General features: G+C 61.0%; 2 protein-coding genes across 2 annotated transcripts; both read left to right on the top strand.

Annotated features, from left to right (window-relative positions):
* Positions 1 to 588: 588 nt before the first annotated feature.
* TMEM141 (transmembrane protein 141) lies at positions 589 to 2396 on the top strand. The gene is made up of 5 exons (XM_005887056.3): positions 589 to 715; positions 1003 to 1069; positions 1248 to 1331; positions 1470 to 1577; positions 1978 to 2396. Exons 1-5 carry the CDS (start codon positions 662 to 664, stop codon positions 1989 to 1991), a joined length of 327 nt encoding a protein of 108 aa, XP_005887118.1. The 5' UTR covers positions 589 to 661; the 3' UTR covers positions 1992 to 2396.
* Positions 2397 to 2549: 153 nt separating this feature from the next.
* CCDC183 (coiled-coil domain containing 183) lies at positions 2550 to 13276 on the top strand. Its single transcript, XM_070378668.1, has 14 exons — positions 2550 to 5324; positions 5811 to 5932; positions 6352 to 6429; positions 6600 to 6767; positions 6973 to 7077; positions 8540 to 8662; positions 10122 to 10247; positions 10346 to 10400; positions 10904 to 11004; positions 11612 to 11772; positions 12014 to 12182; positions 12268 to 12378; positions 12447 to 12543; positions 13142 to 13276. The coding sequence occupies exons 1-14, from the start codon at positions 4919 to 4921 to the stop codon at positions 13258 to 13260; spliced, it is 1941 nt and encodes a 646-aa protein (XP_070234769.1). The 5' UTR covers positions 2550 to 4918; the 3' UTR covers positions 13261 to 13276.
* Positions 13277 to 13424: the final 148 nt, after the last annotated feature.

Raw genomic sequence — 13424 nt, 5'->3', positions numbered from 1 at the left:
AGATTCAGCCACTTGGGCCTCCTGAAGCTTATCAAATAGGCCAGGGCTCAGGCCCACGTGGTTGCGGGTCCTCTGCTTGACCCTCTCCATCCCCGCCCCCATTTTGTCTTCCTGACCTCCCCCCAGGTCTGTTTACCTGTCTGCTCTATCAGGGGTAAGGGCTCTGACTCCTCCGTGGGACCCCCAGCTCCGAGCACAGGACTAACACCAAGTATGCGGTCACAGTATTTGGGGAGTTAACTCACTAAACCATTTTTAGATACGCCACCTCATATTCCGTGGTCGTCTTCAGTATAGGTAATCCCTTAAGCAAAGCCCATCCCAACAAATTACTAACAGTAATCAGGTCTCTAAGAGCTTGGAGATAATGCAGGCGATCCAAGCCAGGCTCGCGGCGAGGAGCGCGCTCCGCTGCCTGCGTCCGCCCGCGGAGCCCGGCGCCCGAAGCGCACGCAGGCCCGCCCCCTCTGCGCTGGCCCCGCCCCCCGCCCCGGCCGGAGCGGGCCCCGCCCCTCTGCAGCCGGCCCTCCCTCTTTCCGGCCCCGCCCCTCCGCTCCGGCCTGCACAGACCCCGCCCAGCGCCCCGCCCCTTCCCATCCGGCCCCGCCCTCCGCCGGCCGGGTGTAGGTCAGCCCGCCGGATCCCCGCCGCCGCGCCAGCCATGGTGAACTTGGGCCTGTCCCGGGTGGACGACGCCGTGGCCAGCAAGCACCCGGTGAGAAGGCCGGCCTGGACGCGGGCCCCGACCTCAGAAGCTGACCTGAGCGGGGCGGGGGCCTTGGTGGGAGTACCCTCATCAGGGAAGCGAAGAGGGACAGAGGTGTGGGACCCTCTTGCGGTGGCAGTGGAGGCCTCCTGCCTGGGTGGGCAGGGGGGCAGGCGGGGTGTGGCTGGGCCCCCAGGGCCTCACGATGAGTGGTCCCCTCCCCCGGGGCCGGAGTGCGCCCTAGGGAGGGACAGGAGGGGCAGGGAACTGAGCCTTCAACCCCTTCCCCCTCCCAGGGACTAGGCGAGTACGCGGCTTGCCAGTCGAACGCTTTCGTGAAGGGCGTTTCCACCTTTGTCACAGGTAGGCTGGGTGCCGGGTGTGAGGAGGTCGCACCCTGACTCCCCAGCGAGTGGCGCCAGCTCACCAGCCCGCAGTGCTGGGAGCCTGGAAGGTGCTGCGGGCACGCGGGCTCTGCCGCGGTGGTCCCCTGGCCGGCCCCGAGGACAAGCTGGCTGATGGGGACCGTGGCTCTTGGCAGGCACCGGTGCAACCTTCGGCCTGCAGATGCTGGTTCAAAGGAAGCTTCCATACCCCTTTCAGTGGAAGGTGCTGCTGGCTGTGGGTGGGTACTCCAGCCTGGGACCCCTGAAGTGCACCTCAGTTGCCGCTGGCTCTTCAGCAGAAGTGGGTTCCCACTGGGGGTGGGTGGCTGTGGTTCTGGGCATGCCCGTCCCCCTGACCCCTGCCCCCTGCTCCCCAGTCGCAGGCTCAGTGGCCAGCTACTGGGTGACCCGAGTGGAGTCGCAGAAATGCAGCAACCTCTGGCTCTTCCTGGAGACAGGGCAGCTCCCCAAAGACATGGGCACAGGTGAGAGCCCCCAGGGCAGCAGGACGCAGAACCGAGGCTGCAGTGCCCAGAATTGGAGGCAGCAAGCCCGGGTCCAAGGTGTAGGCTGCACAGGCCTGTCCCCTCGACATGCACATGAGGGGCAGGGCGGGAAGGAGAGGGCCCGCATGCAGGAGGAAGACGCAGGAGGGGGTGGGTGGCCCGGGGGGAATGAGTGCAGAGGGAGGAAGGCAGACACCCCAAGAAGAGCGGCTGGATGGAAAGGCCCTGCATCGGACACCAGGCTGGCTGATCTCAGGTCTGGCCTCCACTGCCTGCACCCTTCCTGTTCCAAGCCTCAGTTTTTGCCTCCAGAAAATGGGCACAGGGACTGGGAACAGCTTTGGGGTGTGGTTCTAGCTGTCTTCTCTGCCTCCTATAGATCGGCGCAGCTAGGAGAGCTCCAGCCAGGGCACAGAAGACCTGGGGCCAGACAATTCTAGAACACAGCTCTCGGCACCTCTGCACCCCAGGTTGGCCCTCCCCACACCCGTGGCCCCCGCACACAGGCATGACCAGGTCTGTTGAACCTGTGCAGACTGCTCCTGCCCAGCCTGGCTGCCCGGGAGCTCAAGCCAGGAGACTCTGTTTCTGGGATGGCTGTCCTGCAGGTGGACACAGTGCTGGAGAGGACCAGCATGCCTCATGCACCTTTGGGGACAGCCCTGGAGCAGGGAGGGGGCTTCTGCACTCTGCTGCTGACACTCCCTTTCTGGCCCCTGCACCCCCCACCCACCCCAGTCACAGATGACAGTTCCCCTGGGGGCTGCGGAACTAATAAACACCTTGTCCTATTTCCCACCTAAGTTCTAAAGCAGTCAGGGAACATGTCGCAGCAGTAGGAAGATGAGAGAAACGTCTCCTTGGAACCACACCGCTGAGGGGAGGAGGCACCAGGGCACTTCTGAATCTGAACCCCAGAATTAGACATCTGGCGGGCCCCACGTGCTCTCCACGCGGGCTGGGGGTCGGGGGAGGCACAGAGCAGATGTGTGCAGCCGAACAGCACCTGCTCTCAGGAGAGGAGGGCCGGAAGTGACCACTCCCACCCACCTACCATTCCAGCCCACCTATCAGATTAAGTCACTTCTCTCTGGGGGAGGAGGAAGTGAGGGGTGCAGGGGACCAGAGCCAGCTGACTGGAGCTCTGTCCACATGGAGGAAGGCTCCTGAGGGGGCAGGACTCTCCAGCTCAGCCACGGCCCACAGAGGGAGAGGGAGCGGAAGACATGACCCGAAACCTGGGCAGAGCCGTCGTCATTTCCATCAGGCTCCTCCAGAACACTGAAGGTGCACCTCCCAGGGCGTCGCTGCTCCAGGCCCAGCCCCGCCCTGCTGGCCTGGCCCTCACTCGAAAGAACATCTATTGCACACTTATGTGCACCAAGGAATCTGTGTGTAGGAAGGCAAGATGGTAACTGTGGCGTAAGTCAGCTAGAGTTTGCGTTTTCTTTCATGTAGAAGTCCAAGTGGGTGGCCTGGGGCCAACAGGGAGTCAGGAACCCAGGCTCCTTTTACTGTGCTCTATGCTGTAAGGGCCCCCATTCCAAATCTTCCTCATGGTGCCAGGCAGCTGTACCAGCTCCAGCCATCATGTCTTCACCCCTGTGAAAAGGAAGGAGAAAGGGAGGGAGGAGAGTGATTCACTCACCACTCCTGCATTCACTCCATTGGCTAGAACTAAGTCAGGAGGGACGCCTGGTGCAAAGGCACCTAGGAGGGTGGCCTTGCTCCAGGCAGCCACGTGTCCCCATGATCTCTGTCTGAAGAGAGGAGAGCCAGTATCAGGGGACAGGCTCTGCATCACACCTGGGAGAAGAGGGGCAGCGAAGGAGTAGACCGTGCCCACGGCAGGTCCTTCCTGAGGGTAAGACCTGGGCTCTGAGGGAGGGCAGAGGATGAACTTGGAGTTTCAGATGGGACTGAAAACCGAGAGTGAGCAGAAAGGAAAAGGGTCTGTGTGAGTGGTCACAGAAAAAGATGCACACTGTAACAGCACATGGGTGAAGGCCATTGTCGTGGCTGAATTGTCTCCCCCAAGTTCACAGTGTGCGGCCCTGACCCCCAGGACCTCAGGATGTGACCGCATCTAGAGACAGGGCCTTTGGAGGGGTTGTTGTTCAGTCGCTCAGTCATGTCCGACTCTGCGACACCATGGACTGTAGCACACCAAGCCTCCCTGTCCTTCACCGTCTCCCAGTTTGCTCAAACTCATGTTCAATGAGTTGGTGATGCCATCCACCCATCTCATCCTCTGTCACCCCCTTTTCCTCTTGCCCTCAACCTTTCCCAGCATCAGGGTCTTTTCTAATGAGTCAGCTCTTTGCATCAGGTTGCCCAGGTATTGGAGCTTCAGCTTCAGCATCGGTCCTTCCAGTGAATATTCAGGGTTGATTTCCTTTAGGCTTGACGGGTTTGATCTCCTTGCAGTCCAAGGGACTCTTAAGAGTTTTCTCCAGCACCACAGTTCGAAAGCTTTCTTTGGTGCCCAGCCTTCTTTAAAGGGGTAACTAAATTAATTAAATGGGGGTGGGCCCTCATCCCATCAGACTGGTGTGCTTATCAGAGCAGATTAGGACCCAGAGAGTCCAGGGTAAGGACCCCATGAGGACACAGCAGGAATGCGGCATCTGCCAGCCTGGGGGAGAGGCCTCAGCAGAAGCCAGCCCTTGATCTCAGACCGCCAGCCTCCAGGTTGCACGACAGTAAATTCCTGTTTTAGCTGCCGGGTCTGTGGTGCTCTGTTTCCGCAGCCCTGGCAAACTCATGCAGGTTGGGAAAAGTACCCCAGCTAGTGCGCACCCCCTGGAACCCCAGGCTTGAGCCACGTGGCTGTAAGGCAGGCTTGGACTAGGGTGCAGAGGGAGGACACTGGCCCCTCCTGTAGTCAGTTGAAGTTGTTGAAACTCACTCAGTTGTGTCCAACTCTTTGCAACCCCATGGACTGTAGCCCACCAGGCTCCTCTGTCCATGGGGATTCTCCAGGCAAGAATACTGGAGTGGGTTGCCATGCCCTCCTCCAGGGGATCATCCCCCACCCAGGGATCGAACCGAGGTCTCCCGCGTTGCAGGCGGATTCTTTACTGTCTGAGCCACCCGGGAGGCCAAATTTATTTCTGGAGTAAGTGAGAGCTAAAGCCAGATCCAGGACTTCGCCAGGGAAGTGGAGGTCGAGCAGGGAAGGTTACCGAGAGATGTGGGGTAGTGAGGACTGAGGTTGGGGTCTCACAAGCCAGGTCCCCAGGGTGTGGTTTGAACTTGGGGTGGGGTGAGGGAATGGAGACCCTGTAGGCAGTGAGAAGTTGGCGGTTTTTCGAGGCACCATGGAGGACCTTAGGGGTGTGGGGAGGACGGGGAGGGTGCAGTGTGAAGCCACCACAAGTCACCCTGAAGAAGACAGCGACACTGACCAGGGCAGCACTCCTGGGCAGAGAGCAGCAGGGAGACTCGTCTGGGGGAACAACTCAGGCTGGCTGGGGGCAGAGGGTGGGGTCACCAGGGAGGGCCGGGAATTCCTGGGTTCCCTGGGCATTGAGAACCTCGGTCCCTGTCACAATGGGCCAGGATTCCAGGGACAATCTAAACAGGTTCTGCGGAGCAGGCTCAGCACAGAGAGGGCGGGAGGTGCGGAGGGGTCCTGGAGGACCCCCAGGGCCGCCATGAAGATCCGCAATGAGGCAGAGATGGAGGAGCAGATCCAGGAGCTGAAGACCATCACTCGGCTCCAGGGTACGCCTGCCACCGGGTGACTCGGGGCTCCAGGTGCAGGACTGTTGGTCCTAACACAGAGACAGCCCAGGGCAAACTGGCTAGGGGCCAGGCCACTGCTCACCCACAAGCAGAGCTGGAAGGATGGATGGGAAGGGTCTGCCATGGGGAGGGGCTGGAGAAGCTGGGGGCTTCAAAGAGATTTGTGAGTATAGTGGGCCCAAAGCCAGAGGGGACAGGAGCGTCTGGGAGTGATGACAGGCCTGCCCATCCTGGCTTCCACCTGCCCCACCCACCCCACCACCCAGCAACACTGTCCCCTGAACGCTGATCACCGCTGGACAGCGAAGTGGGCCCCCATGCAGGCTGGAAGGAAGCTGCATGGGCTTAGAGACAGCAAACTCATGACCCCACTCCGGGCCTCCCCGGCCCGGAGCCTCGGCCACCAGGAATCCAGGCCCAGCCCTCGGCCCACATCCCACTGCCCTGCCCCTCCCCCACCCACAGAGCAATGTCGGGCGCTGCAGATCCAGTCCGTGAAGGAGAAGACAGTCAAGAACAAGGCCACGCTGGCTCTCCTGCGCAGCAACATCCGCCGCAGGTCCCAGGAGTGGGCTTTGGCCAAGAAGGTGGACTCGGGGCCCTTCCTGCTGCCTGATGGCTGGGGACGAGGGGGTGGGGGTGGGGGGCAGGGGTGGGGTGCGCGCTGTAATAGCCTCTACCCCCAACACAAGTGGACAGCTGGCCCCTGCTTTCCCCACGCTGACCCCACCACCCACCTTAGGGGGTGGGGCCAGGACCCAACTCGGGGCCCTTTCTGGGGCTACCCCCTACGGCAGCCACTGAGGAGACACGGGAACCCCCCTCTCTGGACCCCATCACATCCGAGAGGGCATGACCTGATGGGGCCTGCAGCGCTCTGCCCCTTGCGGCCCCAGGAGCTGGGGTCTTGCTACTCAGAAGGGGCCTGGGGAGAGGGCCTGGAGGGGCCTGCGGCCGGGTGAACGCAGAGGGGATGGGCCCCCAGCTCACCGCCACCGCTCCGCAGTACGACCAGTGGGCCATCTCCAGGGCCTGTGGGAAGGACGTGCCCATGAGGCTGGCCAACAGCCGCTGCACCATGGAGGTAGGCGGCGGGACGGCCCCTCCGCCCCGCCCAGCCGGTGCCCCCCAACTACTCTAGGAGGTGGAGCCGGTGGGGAGCAGAGCGCCCAGCCCCAGGGTCCCTGCGGAGCTCCCACGTGCTCCGTGACCCCCCCGCGCACCCACTCGCGGGCCGTGCCCTCCCCGGCGCAGGTGGCGCGGGAGAAGCTGCGCAAGTATGTTTTCGACCGCGTGAACGTGCACAACGTGCTGATCCACTTGGTGCGGCGGCGCGGGCGGAAGCTGGAGAGTATGCAGCTGGAGCTGGCCGGCCTGAAGAGCCAGCCGGAGGCCACCAAGGAAGAACTGCGCCTGCAGCAGGTGCGGCCGAGGGGCGGGGCTGAGCAGGGGGCGGGCCCTGGGGAGGCGGGGCTCATGTGCCGGCCGGCGCGGGGCTGCGTGGGGCGGGGCTAAGTGAGACCCCGCCCCTAGGAAGAGAGGCCAGCCCCGCCCCCGTGAGTCTCTGGGCTCCCAGGTGGCCTGTCCCCAAGGCACTCTCAATGTGCCCTCCACCCCCCAACCCCAGGTCATCCGTCAGCTGGAGAACAACATAGAAAAGACGACGATCAAGATCACCACAAGCCAAAATATCCACTTCCTGTACATGGACCTGCTGGACCACCTGAAAAAGGTGAGCCCCCTCACCCCGCATCCCAACACCTGCCGCCGCATCTTGGTTCCAGGGAACCTAACCGCGCTTGAAGGGCGGGACTCTCAGGCCCCAGGCCGTGTGCAGGACTGGGATCTCCGTGGGGGCGGGGTCCTCCAGGGCAGGGCACCCCCACACACAGGGGCAAGAGACGAATCCAGCACCCTCAGGAAGTCCCCTCACATCATCCAGGGCTAGCTGCCTCTGCACAGGCCAGCAGCCTGGGCTTGCTGCCCACTTCTTCCAAGCCAGCCCCCAGGCTCCCTGCCGAGGAGACAGGGAAGCCCCAGGGGCCTTGAGCCCTCCTAAGAGGCAAGCCCCCTTCACTGGAGGCCCCCCCCAGGCCCCCACAGAGCAGAGCCCAGGCACCTGCCACAGGCCAGACGGCCAGAAGATGGAAGGAGGATAGGGCCCCTCTCTCATCTGGATGCATTCTATCCTCCCAGCGGTCCCTTCTTGCATTTTTAGAACATATGCATTAAAACAATACCTCCTGTGGCCACCTGAATTTTTTCTTGGTTGCATGGCACAGCATTTGCATTCTTAGTTCCTGGACTAGGGATCAAACTGGTGCCTCCTCCAGAGGAAGCCTGGAGTCTCAACCGCTGGACCGCCAGGGTAGTCCCCACGCCCACTAAAATAAAAGAACAACTTTCTGGGAGTCCAGAGGTTAAGACTCTGTGCTCCCAATGCAGGGGCACATGTTCGATTCCTGGCCAGGGAACTAACATCCCACATGCCACGTGGCACACCCCTTCCCCCCAAAAAAGTAGACATTAAAGATACTATATATTCTTTAAAAATAAATTTTTAAAAACAGTAGAGAGTCTACATAATAGTTATCAACAACAAAATACTAACAGCTAAGGTGTCTTGGACATTTGTGAACCTGACCCTGTGTTAAATAATACATCATTCTACCATCTCAATCCATCCTGAGAGCAACCCCTTGAAAGAGCCATTATTACCTGTTACACACGGGGAAACTCAGGTTAAGTGGCTTTCCTACGGTCTCACGCTAGCTGGTCAGGTTAGCCTTGGCCCTGAGTCCTGCGTCTGACCCCACACCATCTACTTCACTTCAGAGAGCAGTCAGCCTCCCGGGGCTCCAGGGGCACCTCTCAGGTAGTCGGACTCCCCATCACAACTTCTTACGAAGTGTCTCTGGGTTCTAGCCCTGGGCAGGGAGAAGTCCCCCAGCAGGAGGCCGTTTTCCCTCTCAAAACCTTCCTTTAACCTGCTTTGGGCCTTGCTGGGGCCAAAGGCCAGGCTCTACTTGTCCTCTGGGCTCACACAGTCTGGGGTGAGGAGTGGAGAGCAGGCATGGTCCACTCTGGGGGACAGAGGAGAATCAGGAAGGGGCCAGGGGAGCCAACCTGGGACGGGCCCACAGCTCCTGGGCCATCAGGTGTTCTGCCCCCCTGCCCTTGCCCTTGTGCTGCAGAAGCTGGCAGGATACCCCACAGAGCTGGACAAGCTGCAGAATCTCGTGACCAACTACTGCTTGGAGCTGTCGGACATGACAGTCATGTCCCAGGATGCCATGATGATTACAGATGAGGTCAAGGTGAGCTCCCAGGCTGGGGCCCTGCAGGGCTGTCTTGCAAACCTGTCTGGCCCAGGGCCCACCTGGACACCCCTGCCCACACCTTGCCATCACTGGAGGAGTCCAGTGGCTGCCCTGCCAGCCAGCTCTCCTCATCCCCCATGAGTCTGGGCAGACAGGGTCCCACCAGACACAGAATCCAGGAAGTAGACGGAGGAGACAGAGATTTGGCCTGGCCAGGGCAGGTGGCACCCCTTCACCCCGTCTGTGCTGAGGCCCCTGAAAAGCCTGTGTACCCCTCTTCATGAAGCAGGGCCACCCTGGGGTGCGGACCTGATCAGGGGGGCAGTGCACAAGTGGGTTCTGGGGGTGGAGATTGGGCAACACAGTCTTGGGGTCTAACAGGGCCAAAAGGAGCCATGGGGGCTGGAGCCCCCATGTGGGGCAGCATGTGGCCCCCGGGGAACCTGGAGCCCTGAGAGGAGATGGAGGGGACAAAGGATCAGATTCATGTTCCCAAACGGGTACGCTCTGACTGCAGAGATCAGAGGACCAGGGTCGAGATGCTAGTCACATGGGCGAGGCTCCACATGGTGGAGATGAACTCGAGGCCTTTAAGAAGTCACCCTGATGAGGGGTAGGGTGTTAGATGTGCAGGCCAAGGGAGAACGCAGGGTCCGGGACGTGTGAGCAGGCGGGGACGGAAGGACAGTAGATTTAGCCACCAAAGCCGGATGTGCTGGGAGAGAGGTGGTTTGGGGAAAGATGATGAGCTTTTGTTTAGACACATGGAATCCACTTTAGTGAGTTCTAAGGGGAGCTGGCAAGGTCTACAAGATGGCAGAGCAGAAGGATGTGAGCCAAAGGTCCATCTGGTCAAAGCTATGGTTTTTCCAGTAGTCATGTATGGATGTGAGAGTTGGACTATAAAGAAAGCTGAGTGCCGAAGAATTGATGCTTATGAACTGTGGTGTTGGAGAAGACTCTTGAGAGTCCCCTGGACTGCGAGAAAATCACACCAATCAATCCTAAAGGAAATCAATCGTGAATATTCATTGGAAGGACTGATGCTGAGGCTGAAGCTCTGATACTTTGGCCACCTGATGCAAAGAACCGACTCACTGGAAAAGACCCTGATGCTAGGAAAGACTGAAGGCAGGAGAAGGGGGTGACAGATGAGATGGCTGGATGGCATCACCAACTCAGTGGACATGAGTTTGAGCAAGCTCCGGGAGTTGATGATGAACAGGAAGGCCTGGCGTGCTGCAGTCCATGGAGTCACAGAGAGTCAGACACGACTGAGGACTGAACTGACCTGAAGGGGAGCTGGCAGAGGTGGCAGAGAGAAGTGTAATACAAGGGAGGGCTCAGAGGCCAGGAGAGGGGACACAGGTGCAGCATCCCAGATCAGGAAGACACTGGCTTAGCACCCCACACGGCCTTAGTGGGACAGACCCCCGCCCCTTCCCCGTGTCCCCAGATGAACATGAGGCAAGGGGAGGCCACCTTCATCGAGGAGCGCCGGGCACGAGAGAACCGGCTGAACCAGCAGAAGAAGCTGATCGACAAGATCCACACCAAGGAGACGAGCGAGAAGTACCGCCGGGTGAGCTGGCCCGTCTGGGCACTGCCCTCCGGGATGCCCAGCGCTCCTCAGCCCCGCAGAGGATGCCCCTCACCACACCTCCTCCTCCCTCTCTCCAGGGCCGGCGGGACTTGGACTTCCCCTCCAACCTGATGGGTCCAGAAACTCTGAAAGGTAAGCGCTCAGCTCCCACTGCCCCAGCCAAGGTCCAGAGAGGTCGGTCACCATGAGGCTGGGTGTCACCTGCAGTGGCCAGGGTGAGGGAGACCGATGAACCCCGAGCCCTCCCTGGTGGGCCCTGCACAGGCACACACCAATTGCCACAGCACTGGCTTCAGGGTGCTGCTACTGGCTCTGGGCTCTCGGCCAGGTGTGGCTAACCCCACCCCCGCACCCCGCCTCTCAGCTGTAAAATGCACTCAGCAATGCCCCCCTGGAACCCAAGCCCCTCTGAGAAGCTCCACTAAGCCCCGCTATGCCAGCCACTTCTGGTCCTGCTCTGGATGGAGCCGCTCGAGGGCTGGCTGAGGAGGGAGCCAGTTAAGATACAGGCAACTCTGAAGGCTACCCAGCTCTTGGGTGGCCTCCCCTGAGGACATGGGGGGCATCTGATGGCCCGCACAGAGCTCCCACGCCCTCCCTGCATGCTGGCCGTCCTTCCCCTCTGCTGCGCCCAGTGAGGAAGAGAGAGGCCTCCAAGGCTGACGTTGAATACCAAACGAATGTGACTGCTCTGGTGGAGAAGGTCAAGACTGCCGTGCAGTGCTCCCACCTCTGGGTACTACTTACTGACTCCTGGATGTGGGCAGAGGGGCAGGGGGAAGGGCCCATCCCCAGCCCAAGGCCCAGCTGAGCCCGGCCAGGCTCTGCAGACATCTTCACGTGAATGGAGACACAGGGCAGCAGCCCGCAGATCAAAGTGGACGGCCCCTGGGCCACAGCCAGCAAGCCTGAGCTGTGGTCCAGGATCGCACAGAGCCCACGGGAACTTGAGGATTAAACCCCGAGGGGGTGGCCTCCACCTCCGACTCCTTCCCCTTCCCAAACCAACAGCAGCTGCCTCTCCACCTAACCCCCCTTTTACTTTAATCCGCTCTGGGATTATTATTAGTAAACCTTGAGCTCCTGTCCATGGTCCTGACATAAGCTTGTCCACCCTTGGACAAGCGACTCAGAGCCACTCGGTCTTGGTGGTGGTCTCTCCAGCTCTTCATTGGGGTCGTCTGCCCGCTCTGCCTGTCGTGAGGGGTGGCATGCAAGAACACACACCGAGGGCCTCACAGGCCTTCAACACATCGCGTGGTTGACATTACTGACCACCGGGAGCCAGAAGAACCAGCTGCCCCCTGGCTCACAGCTGCTGCTTGCCCCACTGGCCCTGCCAGGACATTGCTGGACGGTTCCTGGCTCAGAACGGCACGGAGGAGGACCTGGAGCTGCAGATGGAGGACTGTGAGGAGAGGCGGGCGCAGCTGGAAGCCTTGATGAAGAAGCTGGAGATAGAGGAGGCCACGCTCAAGTTCCGCCAGACGCCCAGCTCCGTCAGGTACGTGGGGGGTCCCGCCTCTCTCTGCACTGACGCCCAGCTCCGTCAGGTACATGGGGGGTCCCGCCTCTCTCTGCACTGACTGCCAGGCTTGGAGCTGAGCAGACCCGCTGCCTCAGGGCCTGGCAAGGGCGCTCCCCGCGCCCATGTCTTAGTTCTTGAGCCGGAATTAGCACAACACTCGCTCAGGACCCCGCTGCCGTGCCCTCGGTCCGCCACCTCCCACCCTCATCCTCAACAGCTTTAAGTCTGTTGAGAAGAAAATGAACGATATGCTGAAGGAGGAGGAAGAGCGGCTGCAGCTGGCTCACAGCAAGATGACCAAGAGTCAGAAGCTGCTGCTGACCATCCAGACCGGCATCGACAACCTCTACATCCGCCTGATTGGCATTCCCTTACCCACAGGCCAGGTACCAGCGGAGCCGGGAGGAGCCCCCAGCACAGAGGGTCCCTGGGAGGGGCCAGGGCGAGACAACTGGTTCCTCCCCGCTACAGAAGGAAGCAGTGCCCTCGACCACCCTGGACATGTACAGCAAGCTGGCGTACTGCGAGGGCAGGCTGCTGTACCTGGCTGACCGAGTGCAGACGCTGGCCGAAACAGAGGAGGTAGCCCTGGGCCAGGGGTGCCTGCACGCCCCACCTGCCCCAAGGCTCACCGGCCCCGTGCCCTGCAGGTCAGCACCAAGGTGAGGGATGTGTTGGAGTCCTCCACCCTGAGGGAGAAGCAGAACACCAGGATCAGCTTTGAGGAGACGGAGGAGGATGTCATAGGTACAGGAGGCCCAGCAGCTGGAGGGGAGGCGGGGGCAGGCGGCCGGCCTGAGCCGTGCAGAGGCAGGGGCTAGGGGTGGCGCTTGCTGCATCTGACCAGGGTGGCCTGGAGGGACAGTGGGGGCTAAAGCAATGGGAGGCCGCGTCAGCTGTACCCACGGGACTTTAACTGATGGAGGTGATGGGAAGGCACCAGCGCCAGTAGGCAGGCAGGGGGTGCCTAGGCCAGGGCCCCTATGGGGGTCTGTGTGGGAAGCGCAGGGCGCACAGCTTAAGACCCTCCCATTCTAATAATTCTGGCGCGTGTGGGGCCTCGGGGCTGTCCCCCTCTTGTCTGGCACCTGTCCCTGAGGGATTCAGGCTTGGCATATAGGGTAGATATTAGCGGTCGAGCGTGGGCTCTGGAAGGACTGGGTGAACTCTCGGCTGTCTCTCTCCCCGGGTGTGCGAGACCCCAGACGCCAGACAGTAAGAAATACACGTCGTTGGTACAACGGGCCCTGCCGTGAAAGGGCGCCAGAGGACAGCCCAGGATCTGGGGACGCAGGTGGGGCAGAGGGGCTGCGGGCGCAGCTGCCCTCCCCCTCCTTCCTTGCAGAGACCTTCCAGTTCGCCGACGTGGACCACAGTTACGTGCCCTCGCGGGCCGAGATCAAGAGGCAAGGTCAGCGGCTGATCGAGGAGAAACTCAAAGTGGCCAAGAAGAAAAAGAAGTGACCGGAGGAGGAGGAGGAGGAGGAGGCCGCCCCGCCCCCCACCCCGCCCCCACGCTTGCATTGCTTACACAAATAAACATTTTTCCAGGACTTAGGGGCGCCGAGGGGACGCGGATGCGAGGCATCACGTGGGGAAGTCTGCAGGGAAGTGGGGTGCTCGGTGTG

Source organism: Bos mutus, chromosome 11 (assembly GCF_027580195.1).
Source record: "Bos mutus isolate GX-2022 chromosome 11, NWIPB_WYAK_1.1, whole genome shotgun sequence".
Classification (NCBI taxonomy): Eukaryota; Metazoa; Chordata; class Mammalia; order Artiodactyla; family Bovidae; genus Bos; species Bos mutus.
This window is presented reverse-complemented; position numbering and strand designations above follow the sequence as displayed.

Bases quoted from the DNA above. Each gene is read 5' to 3' on its own strand.
- TMEM141 (XM_005887056.3), top strand. From the start codon at position 662: ATGGTGAACTTGGGCCTGTCCCGGGTGGACGACGCCGTGGCCAGCAAG. The intron at 716-1,002 runs GTGAGAAGGCCG...TCCCCCTCCCAG, and splicing joins CCGTGGCCAGCAAGCACCCG to GGACTAGGCGAGTACGCGGC. The intron at 1,070-1,247 runs GTAGGCTGGGTG...GGCTCTTGGCAG, and splicing joins CGTTTCCACCTTTGTCACAG to GCACCGGTGCAACCTTCGGC.
- CCDC183 (XM_070378668.1), top strand. From the start codon at position 4,919: ATGGAGGACCTTAGGGGTGTGGGGAGGACGGGGAGGGTGCAGTGTGAA. The intron at 11,773-12,013 runs GTACGTGGGGGG...CATCCTCAACAG, and splicing joins CAGACGCCCAGCTCCGTCAG to CTTTAAGTCTGTTGAGAAGA. The intron at 12,379-12,446 runs GTAGCCCTGGGC...CGTGCCCTGCAG, and splicing joins CGCTGGCCGAAACAGAGGAG to GTCAGCACCAAGGTGAGGGA.